The sequence below is a fragment of the Pelophylax lessonae genome, assembly GCF_965119305.1.
Source record: "Pelophylax lessonae genome assembly, chromosome: 1".
NCBI lineage: Eukaryota > Metazoa > Chordata > Amphibia > Anura > Ranidae > Pelophylax > Pelophylax lessonae.
Genome location: NC_138768.1, coordinates 313,312,746 through 313,331,382, shown reverse-complemented (window position 1 = coordinate 313,331,382; position 18,637 = coordinate 313,312,746). Strand labels below are relative to the sequence as shown.

The 18,637-nt window shown below is 43.3% G+C and overlaps 1 protein-coding gene across 1 annotated transcript in view; it reads left to right on the top strand.

The window, feature by feature from the left end:
* LOC309545118 (olfactory receptor 10A7-like) overlaps positions 1-12,192 on the top strand; it is a gene marked incomplete at both ends in the record, with an annotated part of 49,175 nt that extends 36,983 nt beyond the window's left edge. Inside the window, one exon of the mRNA XM_082244250.1 lies at positions 11,188-12,192. Within this exon, the coding sequence (XP_082100376.1) occupies positions 11,188-12,192 (1,005 nt within the window). The remainder of the gene's footprint in view (positions 1-11,187) is intronic.
* Between the last annotated feature and the right edge of the window lie 6,445 nt (positions 12,193-18,637).

The window sequence follows — 18,637 nt, the reverse complement described above, 5'->3', positions numbered from 1 at the left end:
CAATATTGCACTACAGGTATCGGTTAAAGTGATTCTAAAGGCTCTCAATGTTTTTACCTTTATTCATTATATGCATGAAGGTAAAAAATCTTCTCTGTGCAGCAGTCTCCCCAGCCCCCCTGATACTTACCTGAGTCCATCATTCAGCGATGTGCAATAGATCCTTGACTCTCCGGAGACTGTCACTTCTCATTGGTTGAGGCAGCAGTGGGAGCCATTGGCCATTGTAGAGATCTTCTATGAAAAACAGCTCACAAAGATCAAGGGAAGTAAAATTGGCTGTTTCCATCTGAATTCTGGGTTGGCAGGTGAATGAGGGAAGTAGGGGCGCTGCAGAACTGGGGGGCTCCCAATCAGGATTTGCAAGTGCATCAGGAAGGACACTATTGGCTCTATGGGCCTGTCTTCGAATTATGGGTGGCTGCGGGACACTACTTGTGCTAGCCACTGCACCAGCTTGAACTGCACTTATGGGACTCGCCACGTCACCTAGTGTTACTGCAGTGCTGGTTTGACTATGACCACGATGTACTAGGCCGCTGGTGCTTGCCAGTTCACCAGAAAGTTAAGCGACACTAGTACTCTGCAACCCTGTGATTGTTGCACCTCAGCAACAGAAGAACGGGGTCGGGTACGAATGACCTTAGCAGGGACCCCTACTCTGTCGTCAGAGCTATCTGTCAGGGTGCCACTGCTTTCAACAGGTTTGAATACTGACAGTGAGGCCTCTCCATCGCTCTCATCTGTCATGCTCAGCATCGTTTAGGCCTCTTCACTAGTGTACCTCTGTTTGGACATTTTGGCTAAAAAATGTACAGGTACCTAGTGTGACTCACAGGTAAAAAAGCACCTGGTTGTCAAGGACTGTTTGAATTGCTACCAAAAAATTGAGCTGCTAGTAATAGCAGAGATCAGGCTTGACTCTGCTAATGCTGCTGTTTAGTGCGCTGTGTATCAGAAGTAAAAGTGATCTGCTGATACTGCACTTCTTGGGGGCTGGGCGCAGGGGCTAAACGCAGCTGCTGGCAGGTGTCAGGGCTGATACTATTGGGGACGCTAGCATAGTTCTAATCTGATCAAAGATATTGATCTGTTCAGACACTATACTAGTAATGGAGGGGTATAGTGTGTGTGTGTGTGTGTGTGTGTGTGTGCCACTAGCAATTAAAGTGTTAAAATGTATTACTAAATATGTGGTGGGCAATCTGACGCTTTCCTGGATTGACGCTAACTAACGTTAACACTAACCGATGTCACCTGTGACACTAATACAGTGATCAGAAAAAAGATCTGCACACTATAATAGTGACACTGTGACAGGGCAGTAAAGGGGTTAACTGGGGGTGATTAGGGGTTACATCTTTATAGGGAGATATTTGGGCTCCAGGAGGGGAGATTGCATCATGTCCTGTGCCTGTGTTTACATTACACAGGCACAGGACATTCTGCAATTGGACAGAACCGATCACCGGGTCCAGGCTAAAAATCATTGGCCTGGAACTGATGACTGATCAGTTCTGAACCAGCACATTGTGGGAACGGTGGGCACTTCCCCCCCCTCCCCCGTGTGACCGACGTACAGGTATGACGGTTCGCGCAGACGGGCCACCTTGCCGCAGTAAAACTGTGGCAGGTGGTCGGCAATTGGTTAACTGATCAGTACGTTTTTGGATTATTAGAGGAAAAACATGTGCCTGATTTGTCCACTAAAAATGTATTTCAATTATATCTGCCAGTGAAGGGCATTATACATACTTTGTTCATGCTCTCCCCTTCCCCCACCCTCAGAATGACCTGATGATAGATCACTTGATAGTTCGTCTGGGTACACGGACGTGGTTTCATTGTACATAGTGTCCCATAGCTCATCAGTCATATAGCTGTTTTCTTGATGTTATTCTTAGAAGATGATCTGCTAATATCAGGTGTACATCCTGTTTCCTTGCTTTATTTATAGTACATTAGAAGAGATATTAAATTCAGAACCGAGCATTATCCATTAACTCAATGTGTTGGCAGTTAAAGTGGTAAATAAATCCAAAATTACTATATCCCTATTTAGTTAGATCATAGATACTAGTTAGATAGTAGATGTGCAAAGGAATTAAAGCTAACCTCCAGGTAAACAGCCAAATAGTTTAAATATATACACTCACCGGCCACTTTATTAGATACACATTGCTAGTACCGGGTTGGACCCCTTCAAAACTGCCTCAATTCTTCGTGGCATAGATTAACCACTTGCCGACTGCTCACTAGAGCACTACTGTGACAAAGTGGCTCGATAACGTCTGGCGACGTAGTACTACGTCACCAGACATTCCCCTTTCTCGGCGGCGCGAGCGTGCCGCCGGAGGCTCGCTCCCGCTGTATTCAGTCACAGCGGGAGTCGGGCCAGGGGAGGAGCAGCGGCGATCGCCGCTGCTCTTCCCTGATCATCGGGGAATCGAGTGTGGAGATCCCCCGCTTGTGTAAACACAAGTGGGCGGATCTCCTAAGTGACAAACAGTGACAGATTGCAGGGTTCAGCATAGCTGAATCTACGATCTGTCCCTGTGTCACTCAGTCACCTCCCCCCACACATGTCAGTAAGCACCAGGCATACATTAACCCCTCCCTCTCCAATAAAATTAACCCCTTCCCTGCCAGTGTCATTTTTACAGTAACAGTGCATATATATATAGCACTGATTACTGCAGTAATGTCACTGGTATCCCCAAAAGTGTCAAAAATGTCAGTCAAGGGTCCGATCTGTCCGCCGCAATGTCGCAGTCCCACAAAAAAAACGCAGATCGCCGCCATTACTCGTTAAAAAAAAAAAAACACCAAAAATGACAGAAATCTTTCCCTTAGTTAGTAAACGCAATAACTTTTGCGCAAACCAATCAAAATACGCTTATTGTGATTTTTTTTTACCAAACATAGGTAGCAGAAAACAAATTGGCCAAAAATTTAAAAAAAAAAACAGATTTTTACATTTTTTTGGGGAAGAATTGCATATAAAAAAAATGTGAAAAATATTGTTATTTTTAAAAAATTTATGCTCTTTTTTTGTTTATAGCGCAAAAAGTAAAAATCGCACAGGTGATCAAATACCACCAAAAGAAAGCTCTGTTTGTGGGAAAAAAAAGGACATAAATTTTGTTTGGGTACGGCGTCGCACGACCGCACAATTGTCAGTTAAATTCGCACAGTGCCGAATCGCAAAAAGTGGCCCAGACGTAAGACAGCAAAATCCTCCGGTGGTAAAGTGGTTAAACAAGGCGTTGGTAACATTCCTCAGAGATCCGGTGACTGTGGAGGACATTGGAGTACAGTGATCTCATTAAGAAGTTCTAGATGGCTGCACTCCAAATGAAAACACCTTTATTAAATATAATAAAATCCATACAGCATTTAGAGCATCCTTTTTCAACCAGGGTGCCCAGGCACCCTGGGGTGCCTTGAGGTTTCTTTAGGGGTGCTTTGGCAAAATGCCTAAAAATTGCCTCAAATTTGTAACCAAGCCAGTGTGTGGATAAAGCTGCCTTTTAGTTACACAAAGCCACAAGTTTCTATTGGGCACCATTACAAACTTCATAAGGGCACCTTAGCTGAGTGATGGGGAAAAATTGAGGGAGAAGAGGAAATGAAGTGGACTACTAGGTGGTACCAGTTTGCAAAAGTGTATTTGCTATGGAAGAATTAATCACCTTTAAAGTTGGGTTTCCTACTTGTGTGGATGTTGCTGTGTTAGGCAAAACTAATATTAGTTTTTACATTTTAGAATGGGGTACCTCAAGACTGTCCCTAATTTTTAAAGGGTGTCTCGAGACTGTCCATAATGTTTTAAGAGTGCCTTAAAACTGTCCATAATTTTTTAAGGGTGCCTGGAGGCTGTCCATAATTTTTAAAGGTTGAGAAACACTGATTTAGAGAACTCAAAAAAGCATATAACTCAACCACAGCGCTAAAGTGTATATCTTTATACATACGTGATTAATTGATTAAATCAAAATAACAAATGAACAGTCCATAAACGTGCCTTATATTCATAAATATATGTATAAAGAAAAAATTAATATAGGAAACATTTTTTTTTTATATAAACCAATTTTTAAGCAAGTGTCCAGTGAAAAACGCAAGTAGGTGCTCAAAAAAATATAAACATCCAAGTGACTCTTGTGAACCGTGACTCTGTGTTCACCCCCCCCCCCCCCCCAGCAGTATTGCGTAGGGGTCTAAGCAAGCCTGGTACTGGTAAGTGTGGATGGGGCTCCTTAAGGTGTTCCTAGTCTTCAATACTCGACATGGGAAGACAAGAAATGGTGTAGTACGTTCCAAGAAATTTATTGGGAAAAACATATAAATATGAACTTACAATTTAAAAGAAGTCCATACACTCATCGCAATATATGTGAGATGTTGTAAGAGGCAGGTTAGGATGACTCTGATGCCTTAGAAAGAATCACCATGCAAAGAAAGCGGTGCGCGTTCCAGCGCACTTTCGCTTGCGGTCCACCGGCCCGGATATAAAGTAATACGTTGCTACTAAGCCTGGAATCTCGTTGACACGTTTTGCCCCTCCCAGTGGGCGTTTTCACAGATGTCTGGAGCGGTAATTCCCTACTACAGTGATCTCATTGTAATATTCAAGAAACCAGTGATGAGAAGATCTGAACTTGGTACATTATCCTGCTGGAAGGAGCCATCAGAAGATGGGTACACTGTAGTCATAAAGGGATTGACATGGTCAGCAATAATACTCAGGTAGGCCGTGGCATTTAACCACCTCAATACCGGGCACTTAAACCCCCTTCCTTCCCAGACCAATTTTCAGCTTTTAGCGCTGTTGCATTTTGAATGACAATTGCGCGGTCATGCAACACTGTACCTAAACCAAATTTGTGTCATTTTTTCCCCACAAATAGAGCTTTCTTTTGGTGGTATTTGATCACCGCCAGGTTTTTTCTTTTTTGGTGCACAAATAAAAAAAGACCGAAAAGTTTGAAAAAAAAAAAAAGTTTTTTTGTTTAGGTTATAAAATTTTGTAAATAGATACGTTTTTTCCTGCACTGATGAGCACTGATGACGCCGCACTGACAGGCACTGATGAGGAGACACTGATGGGGTGGCACTGATGGGGTGGCACTGATGGGGTGGCACTGATATGCAGCACTGATGGGCACTGATAGGTAGCACTGATATGCAGCACTGATGGGCACTGATATGTGGCACTGATAGATAGCACTGATATGCAGCATTGGTGGGCACTGATAGGCAGCGCTGATGGGCACTGATAGGAAGCACTGATGGGGACTGATCGGTGGCACTGATGGGCACTGATAGGCGGCACTGATGGGCACTGATAGGTGGCACTGATGGGCGGGACTGATCGGCACTGATGGGGGGCACTGATGGGCACTGATAGGCAGCACTGGTGGGCAATAATGGGCACTGGTGGGCAGCACTGATAGATGGCAATAATGGGCACTGGTGGGCAGCACTGATAGATGGCATTGGTGGGCAGCACTGATAGGGGGGCACCACTGGCAGGCTCTCTGAGCCCTGTTTGCCATCCCTGGTGGCCATGGTGGGCATCCCTGGTGGTCATGGGTGGGCATCCCTGGTGGCTCTAGTGGCACCCCCTCCCCCCAGGGCTGCACTGGTAATCAATCATCTGATTACCAGCACAGACCCCCCCTGTGATCAGTGAGTAATCAGAAATACTCACTGATCACCCCGGCTGCAGCACCGATCCTCTCCTCTTCTCCTCACTGACAGGATCTGTCAGGAGGAGAAGAGATCGAAGCCGTTACAACGGCTGTATTGACATTACATGACGGCTGTGATTGGACACAGCCGTCATGTGATCAGGAGGGCCAATCACAGGGCCCTCCTGCCGAGTCTTGTTGCTCTGTGTCCTAGGGACACAGGCACATCGAGATCGCGCCGCTGCGCGCGCCCGCGGCGGCGCGATCTCTCTTCTTCTGAGGGACGTTCCGGAACGTCCGATCAGAAGGACGAGACTCCCACCCGGTCGTATATCTACAATGGCCCGGGTGGGAGGTGGTTAAACGATGCTCAATTGGTACTAAGGGGCCCAAAGTGTGCCAAGAAAATATCCCCCACACCATTACTCCACCACCACCAGCCTGAACCGTTGATACAAGGCAGGATGGATCCATGCTTTCATGTTGTTTATGCCAAATTCTGACCCTACCATCCTAATGTTGCAGCTGAAATCAAGACCCATCAGACCAGGCAACGCTTTTCCAATCTTCTATTGTCCAATCTTTAATGTGAATTGTAGCCTCAGTTTCCTGTTCTTAGCTGACAAGAGTGGCACCCGGTGTGGTCTTCTGCTGCTGTAGCCCATCTGCTCCAAGGTTCGATGTGTTGTGGTTTCAGAGATGGTATTCTACATACCTTGGTTGTAACGAGTGGTTATTTGAGCTACTGTTGCCTTTCTATTTTCTCTAACCAGTCTGCCCATTCTCCTCTGATCTCTGACATCAACAAAGCATTTTCGTCCACACAACTGCCACTCACTGAATATTTTCTCTTGTTTGGACCATTATGGTTGTGTGTGAAAATCCCAGTAGATCAGCAGTTTTTGAAATACACAGACTAGCCAGTTTGGGACCAACAACCATGCCACTTTCAAAGTCACCTAAATCCCCTTTCTTCCCCATTCTGCTCGGTTTGAACTTCAGCAAGTCGTCTTCACCATGTCTAGATGGCTAAATGCCCTGATGTGGTGCCATGTGATTAGCTGATTAGCCATTTGTGTTAGGTTGGCCATACACTATACAATTTTCTTGTTCAATTTCCATTAGATTTACCTTCAACTGTGTAGTGCAAAGGCCTGCCTGATTGCATGCAAATTGAAAGTGTTTAGGTTCGACCTCATATTATATGGATTTGGTAAATCTAAAGGAAAATTGATCAAGAAAACTGTAATGTGTATGGCCAGCCTTACCAAGTAATTGAACAGGTGTCCCTAATGAAGTGGCCGGTGAGTGTATAATTTATTAAATTTTCCTTGAAACTATTATTTATAGAGAGTTATTTTTACTTTAGAGAAAAGATTTACCTGTGCTCCAATCCCAATAGCTTGTTCATGTATTTAAACTATTAGGTGCTAAAGGGGTGTGGTCACATAATAACAGTACAAATTCTGGATGGACCCTCTGCACACGGCTTTACACCCTTTCCAGCACACTATGCAATGAAAAACAGGGATTTTTATTTCACACATATTGCAATTCATGCTTAAGCTGGACAACTGCATCAAAGTAATCCCTCTTATGCCACTGCAAATGCTACGGTGGACACCATGCCAACCTGGGGCATAGAGACACAAGATGGGGAAGAGAAACTAGCATGGTCATCTGCAAGGGAGGGAAAGTGCCCCCCCTGGAAATTTCCTGGCCTGCTCTAAAAGGGGAATCTATGGGTGACCCTGGCCTGGCCTGCTCTAAAGGGGGATCTATGGGTGACCCTGGCCTGGCCTGCTCTAAAGGGGGATCTATGGGGACTCTGCTCTAAAGGGGATCTATGGGGGACCCTGGCCTGGCCTGCTCTAAAGGGGGATCTATGGGGACCCTGGCCTGCTCTAAAGGGGATCTATGGGGATCCTGGCCTGCTCTTAAGGGGGTAATATTGGCTATATATATATATATATATATATATATATATATATATATATATATATACATATATATATATTCTTTGCTGGGAGAGCCTGGAGTACCTAGTGGTGCAGGAAAACCTGGTAGCACGGGGAATATAGGTGAAAAGGTAAGACTAAAGAGGGATCTATGGGGACCCTGACCTGCTCTAAAGGGGGGAGTTCATAGGGGACCCTGGCCTGCTTTAAAGGGGGATCTATGGGGAACCTGCTCTAAAGGGGATCTATGGGGAACCTTGGCCTGGCCTGCTCTAAAGGGGGATCTACGGGGGCGAAAAGGGGCAAAGCATGGGTGACCTTAAAATGATGCCCCCCCTGAAAAAAGTTCTGCGGATTCCCATGGCGACTAGGTTCAGATAGGGCCACTGACCTGTGTTGCAACAGAGAAAAGATATACAGTATTTGTGATCAAATCCCAATTGTTTGTACTTGCATTTACACTACAAATTCTGGATGGACCCTTAGGTGGATGGGCTGTATTTTACCACCTTCCAGCCACCCTCTTAGCAGCCATATGGGGGTGTGGACATTCCACAGCTGCATTGCTTGCTTTGTTGCATGGCAAAAGTTATCACTGCTGCTGAATGCTACCTATTCAAGTGAATAAAGCTGTACCCTAAATGCATGGCAAACACTAGGCTTACGTTTACAGCAGTGTTCTCATTCAAAAAGCCCATTCAGCTGTCAAAAAAACAAAACATTCAGCAGGGGCAATATCACTGCCGCAATGACTTTTTAGCCACGCCTGTACTGCTCTGTAAAAAGCAACCAACCATGGACTACTCTTCCAGAGCAACACAGGTACAGTATAAATGAGCCCAAGCTATTCCATTCTGTGGGATGCAGCTCTGATTGTGGTATTATTTCTGCATATGAGTGGCTTGACAGCTCAAAAAGGATAGCATCTCTCTCTTGTGCCCTAATTCAGTTTACCAAAAGGATGTCAACTTATGATCAGATAATTGGTTGCCCAAAAATATGTCACTCCGGTTACTTTTGTGGGTAATTTGTATTGCTTTTAAAAGGTTAATTCCAATAGCTAAAATGAAATACCAGATCTTTTGATCCTTTTTTTTTAAATGCATTTGTAAGTCTTCATATAATTTCTTATTATGTTACAGTTTGGTCACAGAGTGATTTCATCACTTACAGTATAATTAACCACTTCAATACCGGGCACTTTCACCCCCTTCCTTCCCAGGCCATTTTTCAGCTTTCAGTGCTGTCACACTTTGAATGACAATTGCGCAGGCATGCTACACTGTACCCATAAAAAAAAAAATGTATCATTTTTTTCACACAAATAGAGTTTTCTTTTGGTGGTATTTAATCACCGCTGGGTTTTTCTTACAAAAAAAAAGAAAAAAGACAGAAAATGTTGAAAAAAAAAAAAGTTTTTCTTATTTTCTGTGAGTAAATTTTGAAAATAAATAATTTTTCTCCTTCATTGATGTGTGCTGATGAGGCGGCACTGATGGGCGCTGATGAGGTGGCACTTATGGGCACTGATGAGGTGGCACTGATGAGGAGGTACCAATATGCAGCACTGATGGGCACTGATAGGCGGCACTGATGAGCACTGATAGGTGGCACTGATAGGCAGCACTGATGGGCACTGAGAGGTGGCACTGATGGGCATTGAGAGGCAGCACTGATGGGCACTGACGAGCGGCACTGATGGGCACTGATGGGCAGCACTGATGGGCACTGATGAGCACTGATGGGCAGCACAGATGAGCAGGCATTGATGGGCACTGACTGGCAGCATTATGGGAACTGATGGTGGGCACTGTGGGCACTAATAGTGGGCACTGTGGGCACTGATGGTGGACACTGATTGGCACTGTTTTCCAAATTTCTGTAATCAGGGCACTGACGATCAGTGCCCTAATTACCTGTCCTAGTCTCGCCTGTGAGGAGGAGCCGCTGATCGGCTCTCCTCACCACACACTCTGACAGTGTGAGGCGAGGAGAGCCGATAAATGGCACTTCCTAATTTACATGTGACCAGCTGTGATTGCACGCAGCCGATCACATGGGTAAAGAGCCAAGTCATTGGCTCTTCACCGAGATCGGGGTTGCGCCGTGCCCCACTGGCCACGGGCACACGAGAGAGGCAGTTCTGGTGCGCCCTCATATGACGGCGTCCCAGAACAATAGCTGCACCGATCCGCCATCATTTGACGGTGGGCGGGCAGTATGTGGCTAACCAATAATATAGCAAGTTTTATTAATAGAAAAAGTTCAAATACAAAGCTTATGCACTCACAGACATCGCTGGTGTTAAGCATTGAAACAATCTCCATGTAAAAGTCATCAGCTCCCAATCCAGTCCACAACAGAGCCACTGACAGGAGCACTGTGAAGCCGGGGGAGTATTCCAAGCAAGCCGCCGGTGAGCCATTGAGGGAGACTCAATCTGTCAAGAAGCTGTCAGGAAACCGTCAACCATCCAGTCCATCAATCTGTCAGTGGCTCTGGTGTGGTTTGGATTCGGAACTGATGACTTTTACATGGAGCGTGATTCAATGCTTAACCACATGGTGCCAACCGCATATAAATATGTGGCCTCTCGGCGGGTGGGCCTTGGTGCAGAGCGCCCACTTATTTGTGTGATTTAGTGTAAATATAGCTGTACCAAGAGCATGCACCCTCAGCGCTCCCGACACAGTTACCGATGATAATGGAAACTACTTGTGATCGGGAGTTTTCCGATCATGTGACACCCGTGACAGCCAATCGCTTTGGTGACATGATCATAAACCCCACCCTGCCTCCTGGCATCCTAAACCCCTTAAAGGGCTTCGGAGGTGTCGGTTCCAAGGGGTTAACACCAGTGATGTCTGTGAGTGCATAAGCTTTGTATTTTAACTTTTTCTACTAATAAAACATGCTACACTGTTGATGGCTTGGCACTTCTTTCCCAGTCCCTTTTCACTATTACAGAGTATATTATATCTACTTGTTTTAAACATTTTCAGCCATTTTGTCAGTTACTTTCTGGTTTCCAGGCCTAGGCAAATGATGTCATACATCCCAGAAGTCTTTATGGGGGGGAGGAGGGGTTTTCTCAGCTAAGCACACCCTCCTCTCTGCATGCCTAAGCTAAGGGCAGGTGAATTCTAGGAAGTAAATACTTCGTGAATCATCTGCCCTTACTCAAGATGGCAATGGCTAGAAATTCTAGGGGGTGTTTTTCAAAGTGATTTCTCAGCAAAATAAAGCATGGAGACATGAATGGATAGGTGAGTTTACTTTGATCACTAACAATTAATTAAACGGTGTATTTGTTTTGTGGTGTTACAAATGTTACAGTGTAAAAATTTGTTAAAAATGCTCTTATTGCTTTATTTTTGTTGGGGTGACCCCCCCTTATTTACTTTTCTGGTGACCACAAAGAACGCTTAGAAAAGTCTCCACCATTGGGCTCACAAACAGCAATAACAACATGGCATTTTGTATCCTTTGTGTTTTTGCAAATTAAAAAGTTAATTACATCTTCATTATATATCTAGATGAGATATTCCTATGACAAAATATCAGCAAACACCTCTCATATTGAAGAGTTTATCCTATTGGGATTTAGCAATTTCAATTCAAAGCTTCAGCTCATTCTGTTCACCCTTTTTCTCCTAATCTATGTATTCACAATACTGGGCAATCTTACTATCATCACTGTGGCCACCTTGGACTCCTTACTCCATACACCGATGTATTATTTCCTGCGTAACCTCTCGTTTCTTGAAATGTGCTACATATCTGTCACCCTCCCTAAACTGCTCCAAACCTTTGTAGCCAAGAAGAAGACAATTCCCTTCTATGGTTGCTGTGCACAGATGTATTGTTTTTTCACCCTTGGTGTCACTGAGTGTTTCCTCCTAGCTGTCATGGCATATGACCGCTTTGTGGCCATCTGCAATCCCTTGAGATACTTTTCAGTTATGAACAAAACGACATGCTTAAAAATGGCTGCAGCATCTTGGGTCTCTGGCAATGTTATCTCCCTTGGCCAGACTGCCTCCATCTTTTCTTTACCTTACTGTGGTCCCAACCTCATCAACCATTTTTTCTGTGATATACCCCCATTGCTGAAACTTGCCTGCACTGACGTTAGAGCTAATGAGATTTCAGTTTCCGTCACTGGCTTTTTAGTACTACCACTACCTTTTTCTCTAGTACTTTATTCTTACGTACGAATTATTGCTGCCATTCTTCGTATCAGCACGAATACAGGGAGGAAAAAGGTTTTTTCAACCTGTGCCTCTCACTTTGTCTCAGTTACTTTGTTCTTTGGGACAGGAGCTTTTACATACGTAAGAGTGAAGACCAGTGATACTCCAGATAATGACAAAATATTGTCTCTGCTCTATAGCGTGGTAACTCCTCTGTTAAATCCTCTCATATATAGTTTACGAAATCAGGAGGTAAAAGGGGGCCTTAAGAAAATTTTGTATAAAAGTGTTGGTAATAAAGAGGCAAAACCATCTCCAAAAACTCATAACTGTGAGAGCAGTCAGTAAGAAGACAAACATAATGATGTTTGTCTATTTATATCTATTTGGCTATTTTTGGCTTTTTTTTGCTATCAAGAGATCTATCGGAAGAGATTTTTCCATGACAAGGGTATTTCAGAGGAGGACTAGAATTGTACTAAAGGCTACCGAGGAGATTATATCCTTGGTGGGGAAAAAATGAATGAAACCCTTCCTTGAGTTCAAATTTTTAAGTGAGAATTTTGTATAATTGAAAAGTTTGTGTGCCTTTGAAGGTTGAAGTGGAGAACGCCCGCTACTTTGTAATTTCATAGATTTTTTTTGTACACTCAGGTGGAGTGAAGTAGTAATACTCTATATTCCCATTGCACAGGTTCCAGGAGAGAACTCTAGAGTTTTGGGTGCTGTAGCAACCACCAGCTGGAGACTGGATCAGAAAGCCACAATAAAGATACTTACCAGCACACCATGGATCATCAAGTTGAATTCAAGCCGTTTTTATTGAAGCATGATTACATCACAATAAAGAGAGTGCAATGTTTTGGAGCCACGCAGGACCCCTTCATCAGGCCTGTTATCACACGCCTGACAAAGGGGCCTTGCTTGGCTTGGAAACGTTGCACTGTGTGTATTGTGATGTGATCATGCTTCAATAAAATTTACTTGGACTCAACATAATGCTCCGTGCTGTGCTGGAAAATATCTTCATCATTCACTGCATTCCAAGAAGGAAAAGCATATGTATATATTTGTATGTTTATTTCAGATACTACATACCTCCCAACTTTTTGAGACGCGAACAAAGGAAACCTATTAGCATAAGTATGTAGGCATAGGACACCCCCCCCCCCCGACACGCCCTCTTAGAGGAGAATTATACAAAAAAAAGTAATTAGGTAAACCCCACAAATTTATTTTTTATCACTACTATTCCTTTATATTGGCTTTAAATTTGCTGTCCCCTCAAAATAACTCAACAGACAGCCCTTATTTTCTAAACCGCTGGCAACAAAAGTAAGTACATCCCTAAGTAAAAATGTCCAAATTGGGCCCAAAGTTTCAATATTTTGTGTGGCCACCATTATTTGCCAGCACTGCCTTAACCCTCTTGTGGATGGAGTTCACCAGAGCTTCACAGGTTGCCACTGGAGTCCTCATCTACTCCTCCATGACGACATCACGGAGCTGGTGGATATTAGAGACCATGCGCTCTTCCACCCTCTGTTTGAGGATGCCCCACAGATGCTCAATAGGGTTTAGGTCTGGAGACATGCTTGGCCAGTTCATCTCCTTTACCCTCAGCTTCTTTAGCAAGGCAGTGGTCGCCTTGGAGGTGTGTTTGGGGTCGTTATCATATTAGAATACTGCCCTGCGGCCCAGTCTCCCAAGGGAGGGGATCATGTTCTGCTTCAGTATGTCACAGTACATGTTGGGATTCATGGTTCCCTCAATGAACTTTAGCTCCCCAGTACAGGCAGCACACATGCAGCCCCAGACCATGACACTCCCACCACCATGCTTGACTGTAGGCAAGACACACCTGTGTTTGTACTCCTCACTCTAGTTACCCTGATGAAGTCACATGTCATGTGATGTAATGCGTAGGAGTAGCCAATGACATTAGACTCAGTTGTCCCATGGCGATCAAAGCGAGTGAGCAGGACTATATTGTGGCAGAGGCTAATAAAACCAGTCAGATTGTTTATAGATTACATTCAACTCCACCTGTCCCTACATCCCAAATGTGAGTGTATCTACTAATGTTTATGATGATTAAATGTTTTAAAGGATAATGCACTACGGAACATCCTCTTTTATTTACATAAACTGTCAAATCGGTCCATTGTGATAAGAGGTGTGGAAGCTGATGAAGCTCGAAGGTGGAGAAATTTGGTTATTGCACAAACACTTTGTGCTGCAGGTGAGCGGGCACTGCACACAGAGGTGTTCCAGCAGGTGGAAGGATTAAGCACCAAGCACTTTATACCATTTTCGTTCTAAGAAGTCTTTTAATCACAACGTCAATATATGTGAACCTGCATTGAAAAGCACAGCATGCATTGATAATAATTACGAACTGTACAATAGATCATTACTGTTTTTTAATTTATGGATTGTTAACAAATATTTATCACATTTTTATTTGTTTTATGTCATTAACTTTATATGTATATTATGAACAAGCACTGTTGATTATGAAGATGTATGAATAACACACAGATGTATGAATAGCACCCCACCATCATCCTTATATAAAATGCTTGAAAAGGCATTGTTCGTCACCGAACTGTTCTTGCATAGTTGGGAGAAGTTGCTCTCAGAGGTTGTCTTTGTATCATTCTTTATTCATGGCTGTGTTCCAAGGTAAAATTGTAAGTGAACCCATTCCCTTGGCTGAGAAGCAACCCCGCACATGAATGGTCTCAAGATGCTGTACAGTTGGCATGACACAGGACTGATGGTAGCGCTCACCTTTTATTCTCCGGATAAGGTTTTTTCTGGATGCCCCAAACAATCGAAAAGGAGATTCATCAGAGAAAATGACTTCACTCTAGTCCTCAGCAATCCAATCCCTGTAACTTTTCACCATCCTCCAAAAGTCTTCCCCTTACAGTGCGTGCAGATGCACTCACACCTGCCTTCTGCCATTCCTGAGTAAGCTTTGCACTGGTGGTGCCCCGATCCCGCAGTTGAATCAACTGTAGGAGACAGTCCTGATGCTTGCTGGACTTTCTTTGGCACTCTGAAGCCTTCTTCACAACAATTGAACCTCTCTCCTTGAGGTTCTTGATGATCAGATAAATGGTTTGATTTAGGTGCAATCTTAGTAGCAGATTTATCCTTGACTGTGAATCCCTTTTTGTGCAAAGCAATGATGACTGCACGTGTTTCTTTGCAGGTAACCATGTTTAACAGAGGAAGAACAATGATTTCAAGCACCACCCTCCTTTTAAAGCTTCCAGTCTATTATTCTAACTTAATCAGCATTACAGAGTGATTTCCAGCCTTTTCCTCATCATCACTGACACCAGTGTTAGGCTCCGTTCACACCATGGTTTTCAGGTTCGCGTTCGGAATTGCAGTGATTCTGCCTGTGATCCTGAATCGCTGCAAAACGTGTGACGCACTTGTGATCCCCATTACTTTCAACAGCACCCCGATGAATCGTGGTAAAATCACGCAAACAGAATTGAAGGACACCTGTCATCCAAAAGAAGTTTCGGAACGATTTTACCTAGATTTGTCGGGTGATTATCAGTAGGTGATGTCAGTAAAAGTTACTGGTATCCCAAGCACCTCCTGCATTTTTCGATGATTCAGGAGAGCGACAGAATCGCAGCTATTTACTCCGTGATCAGGAACGCCATGGTGAATGGGAGCCTTAATGAGACAATCACTGACCTGATGTCAGGGCTGAAATGCAGTGGAAATGTGTTTTTTGGGGGGATTAGGTTCATTTTCATGGGAAAGAGGGACTTTGCAATTGATTGAAATTCGTCTGATCACTCTTCATAACATTCTGGAGTATATGCAAATTGCCATAAAAAATCTGAGGCAGAAGACTTTGTAAAAATTAATATTTGTTTAATTCATAAAACTTTTGGCCATGACTATACGTATGGACACAGAATGAGTTTGATAGCAGTGCTTGCATTGTTAACATACACAACCTTGCTGTGAGTTTTAATATACCTTGTATTTTGCAAAATAAAGTCCACAAATAACATATATAAAATAGTTAATGGCTGTGTTCTTTGGACAGTTTGTCATTTTCAAGCTCTGTGCTTTAATTAACAATACTTTATTCTTTGCATCTTTATGTATTTTTTCGTTACAAGTACCTGTATCATGTTATATCAGAATATAGAATTTCTGGAATCCGATATATTTTTCATGTTTAGTGCTTGCGTACGAAGCAATATGTAAGGCCCATTCAAAACTTTACGTTTCAGTGTGGTGCTTTAATGGATGCGTGATAAGTTGTGCATTGGTGTGTGAATTTTGTTGGGATGGACCTCTCTTCTTAATAAACACAAAAACAGGAAGAAGAAGAAAGGCACATTTATATTCAGCAAAATATCATTCATTAAAGCTAAACTTCAGGATTAATATGCATTGCATAGTTACATTGGTCCAGCTTGGCACAATGTAAGTATGCTTATCTCATACCTGAGGGGCTGCTGGGGAAGCTGAAGATCACTGTAGTAGTCAGTGCTACTACAGTGATAGCTGCAATCTTACAGGTCCTGCTTCTTTAAGAGTGGCTTCCCTCTGCACACTTACCACACAAGCTTTCTCACTCACCACTGCTGCCATTCATAGAACATCCCTCCTCAAAACAGAGAATACCTTGTATTCAAGGAAAAAACAGAAGGTAGTCTATTAATCACTGGGCTGATCAAGTGGCTCCCTGTGGTCATTGTGCAGAGGAAAAGCCACTTGAGCAGAACACAAGCAGGACCTGGAAAAGGCCATAACTGTAGTATTCCTGACAGTGATTGTTATCTTCCTTAGCGGTCTATTGAGTATGAGATACAGTATGTATACTTACATTGTGCCAAGTTGGACCAATGTATGTATGCAATAAACATAATTCCTGCAGCTCAGCTCTGAACATAAGATGGCATATGTTTTCCAGCATGCAGAGCTTTATGCTTCTTTCACACATACGGGCCGTTTGTCAGTTTTTCATCCATCCATTGACGGATGAAAAACGGACATCAGTGCATCTCTATGTAAAAATGGATGACAATGGATGATCATCCGTTAACATCCGTTTTCATCGGCTTCCGTCAATGTCCGTTTTTTGGAACGGATGAATGCCCTATTTTTCATCCGTCAAAAAAACGGATCGGATGAAAAACTGATGTAAACGGACAAACGGTCCATTTTTCATCCGTTTTAGCATTGGTAGCGGATGTAAAAAAAACGGATGAAAAACGGATGAAAAACTGATACATTTTGACGTGACTGAACTGAACGGACTGAATGTGTGAAAGGGGCCTTATGCACATGTGTTTTTTAGTTTTGGTGGGGAATGGTCAGCTTTAATTGAATGAGCAGTCAATGAACTACAAAGTGTTGTCAGATGCATTGCTCATTAGGTTTAATCTCTCCTGTTGCTATGTCATATATTTGGTTAGAGCCTATAAAAATGTCAGGTGTGGGTGAGACCAGTGGGATCAGTCAAGGTACGTGAGCAGGATACCCCAGAGCTGCCAAGATGTATTTGTAAATGTGTACAAACTAAACCCCTGTTTCAATGCATATTGTTAGAGAGAATAATTTGGTAGGTTGCAGGCTGGTTGTTAAGTTGATTTGGGATTTTTTTTTGGTTTTGTTTGACATGAGTCGCCCTTCCATGTGCTCTTTGTTGCAAAGGCCAGTTATAGGTGGGGGCAGTGCCATTTGTTTTAATGCCAAGATGTAGACCTACACTGAGCTGTTCTTAAGGGCCCTATGCAGGACTGAAATCCCTGGTGAGGTGGTACAGATCATATGAGGACTAGCTGAATTCGCTCTGTCTACCACTGACCTTCTACTGTAGGACCTCTAGCATGGTGTTTATGTCCTTGGGGGGCCTGGGACAGAGTCCTCTTATGTGACCAATATGTGAAACCTGGAAAAAGCTGTTTTCGGGGGGGCATGCCTGGCTGGGTAAAGCTATAGAAGGGACATTTGAAGAGACTGGTATACAAGGGTAGTCTGAAAATTTCACGGCCAACACTCAAGGAGTGACCTCACAGACATGATACTTTATCACTGCACCGAGCCACTTTTCCAGATGTTAAGCTCAGAAAAGGGCACATGCACGCTATATGGTTTTCATGCACTATTTGCAAACAGTTGGCACCCTCTGTAGACAACTTGAAAGTGGAGAAGAAAGGCTTGAAGCATTCCATCAGTGGGCAAAGTGATGGCAACGGTCTTCTGCACTTCTGCTGCACACCCTCGGAATCCCAGAAGACTTCCATCACTTTGCCCGTTGATGGAAAAAGGGCCAGAAAACCCACCGGAACTACACTTCCAGATGTAGAGCATCACGGCTTGCGGTAGTGCGTGATTGTGCATATTAGTGTGGTACAAAACAGGTGCATTAAAGTTTCCTTTTCTTTAATACGTTCTGGTACCATTTAAGATTAATGGCATTTCAATACACCATTGTACGTGACTTTTTATTAATAAAAGGTACAGATGTTGTGCAAAATGATATTGTTGCTGTATACTATGAATATTATCCATTCATTTTGAAAGGTAATAAAGTTACTGAAATGTACACTGTAAACTGATCTATGTCCTTTACATACATCAAAAATATATGATGGATACTCAATTCCTCACAAGGTACATTTTGTAATCCTGTTTGTTGATCGTTATATGTTGTACTTGCAAAATGTTTATTGCAAAGTACAGATAAAGTTACAAAGTTTTTCTGCCTGTTACTAGGAAACAAAACATTTACAACAAGCCT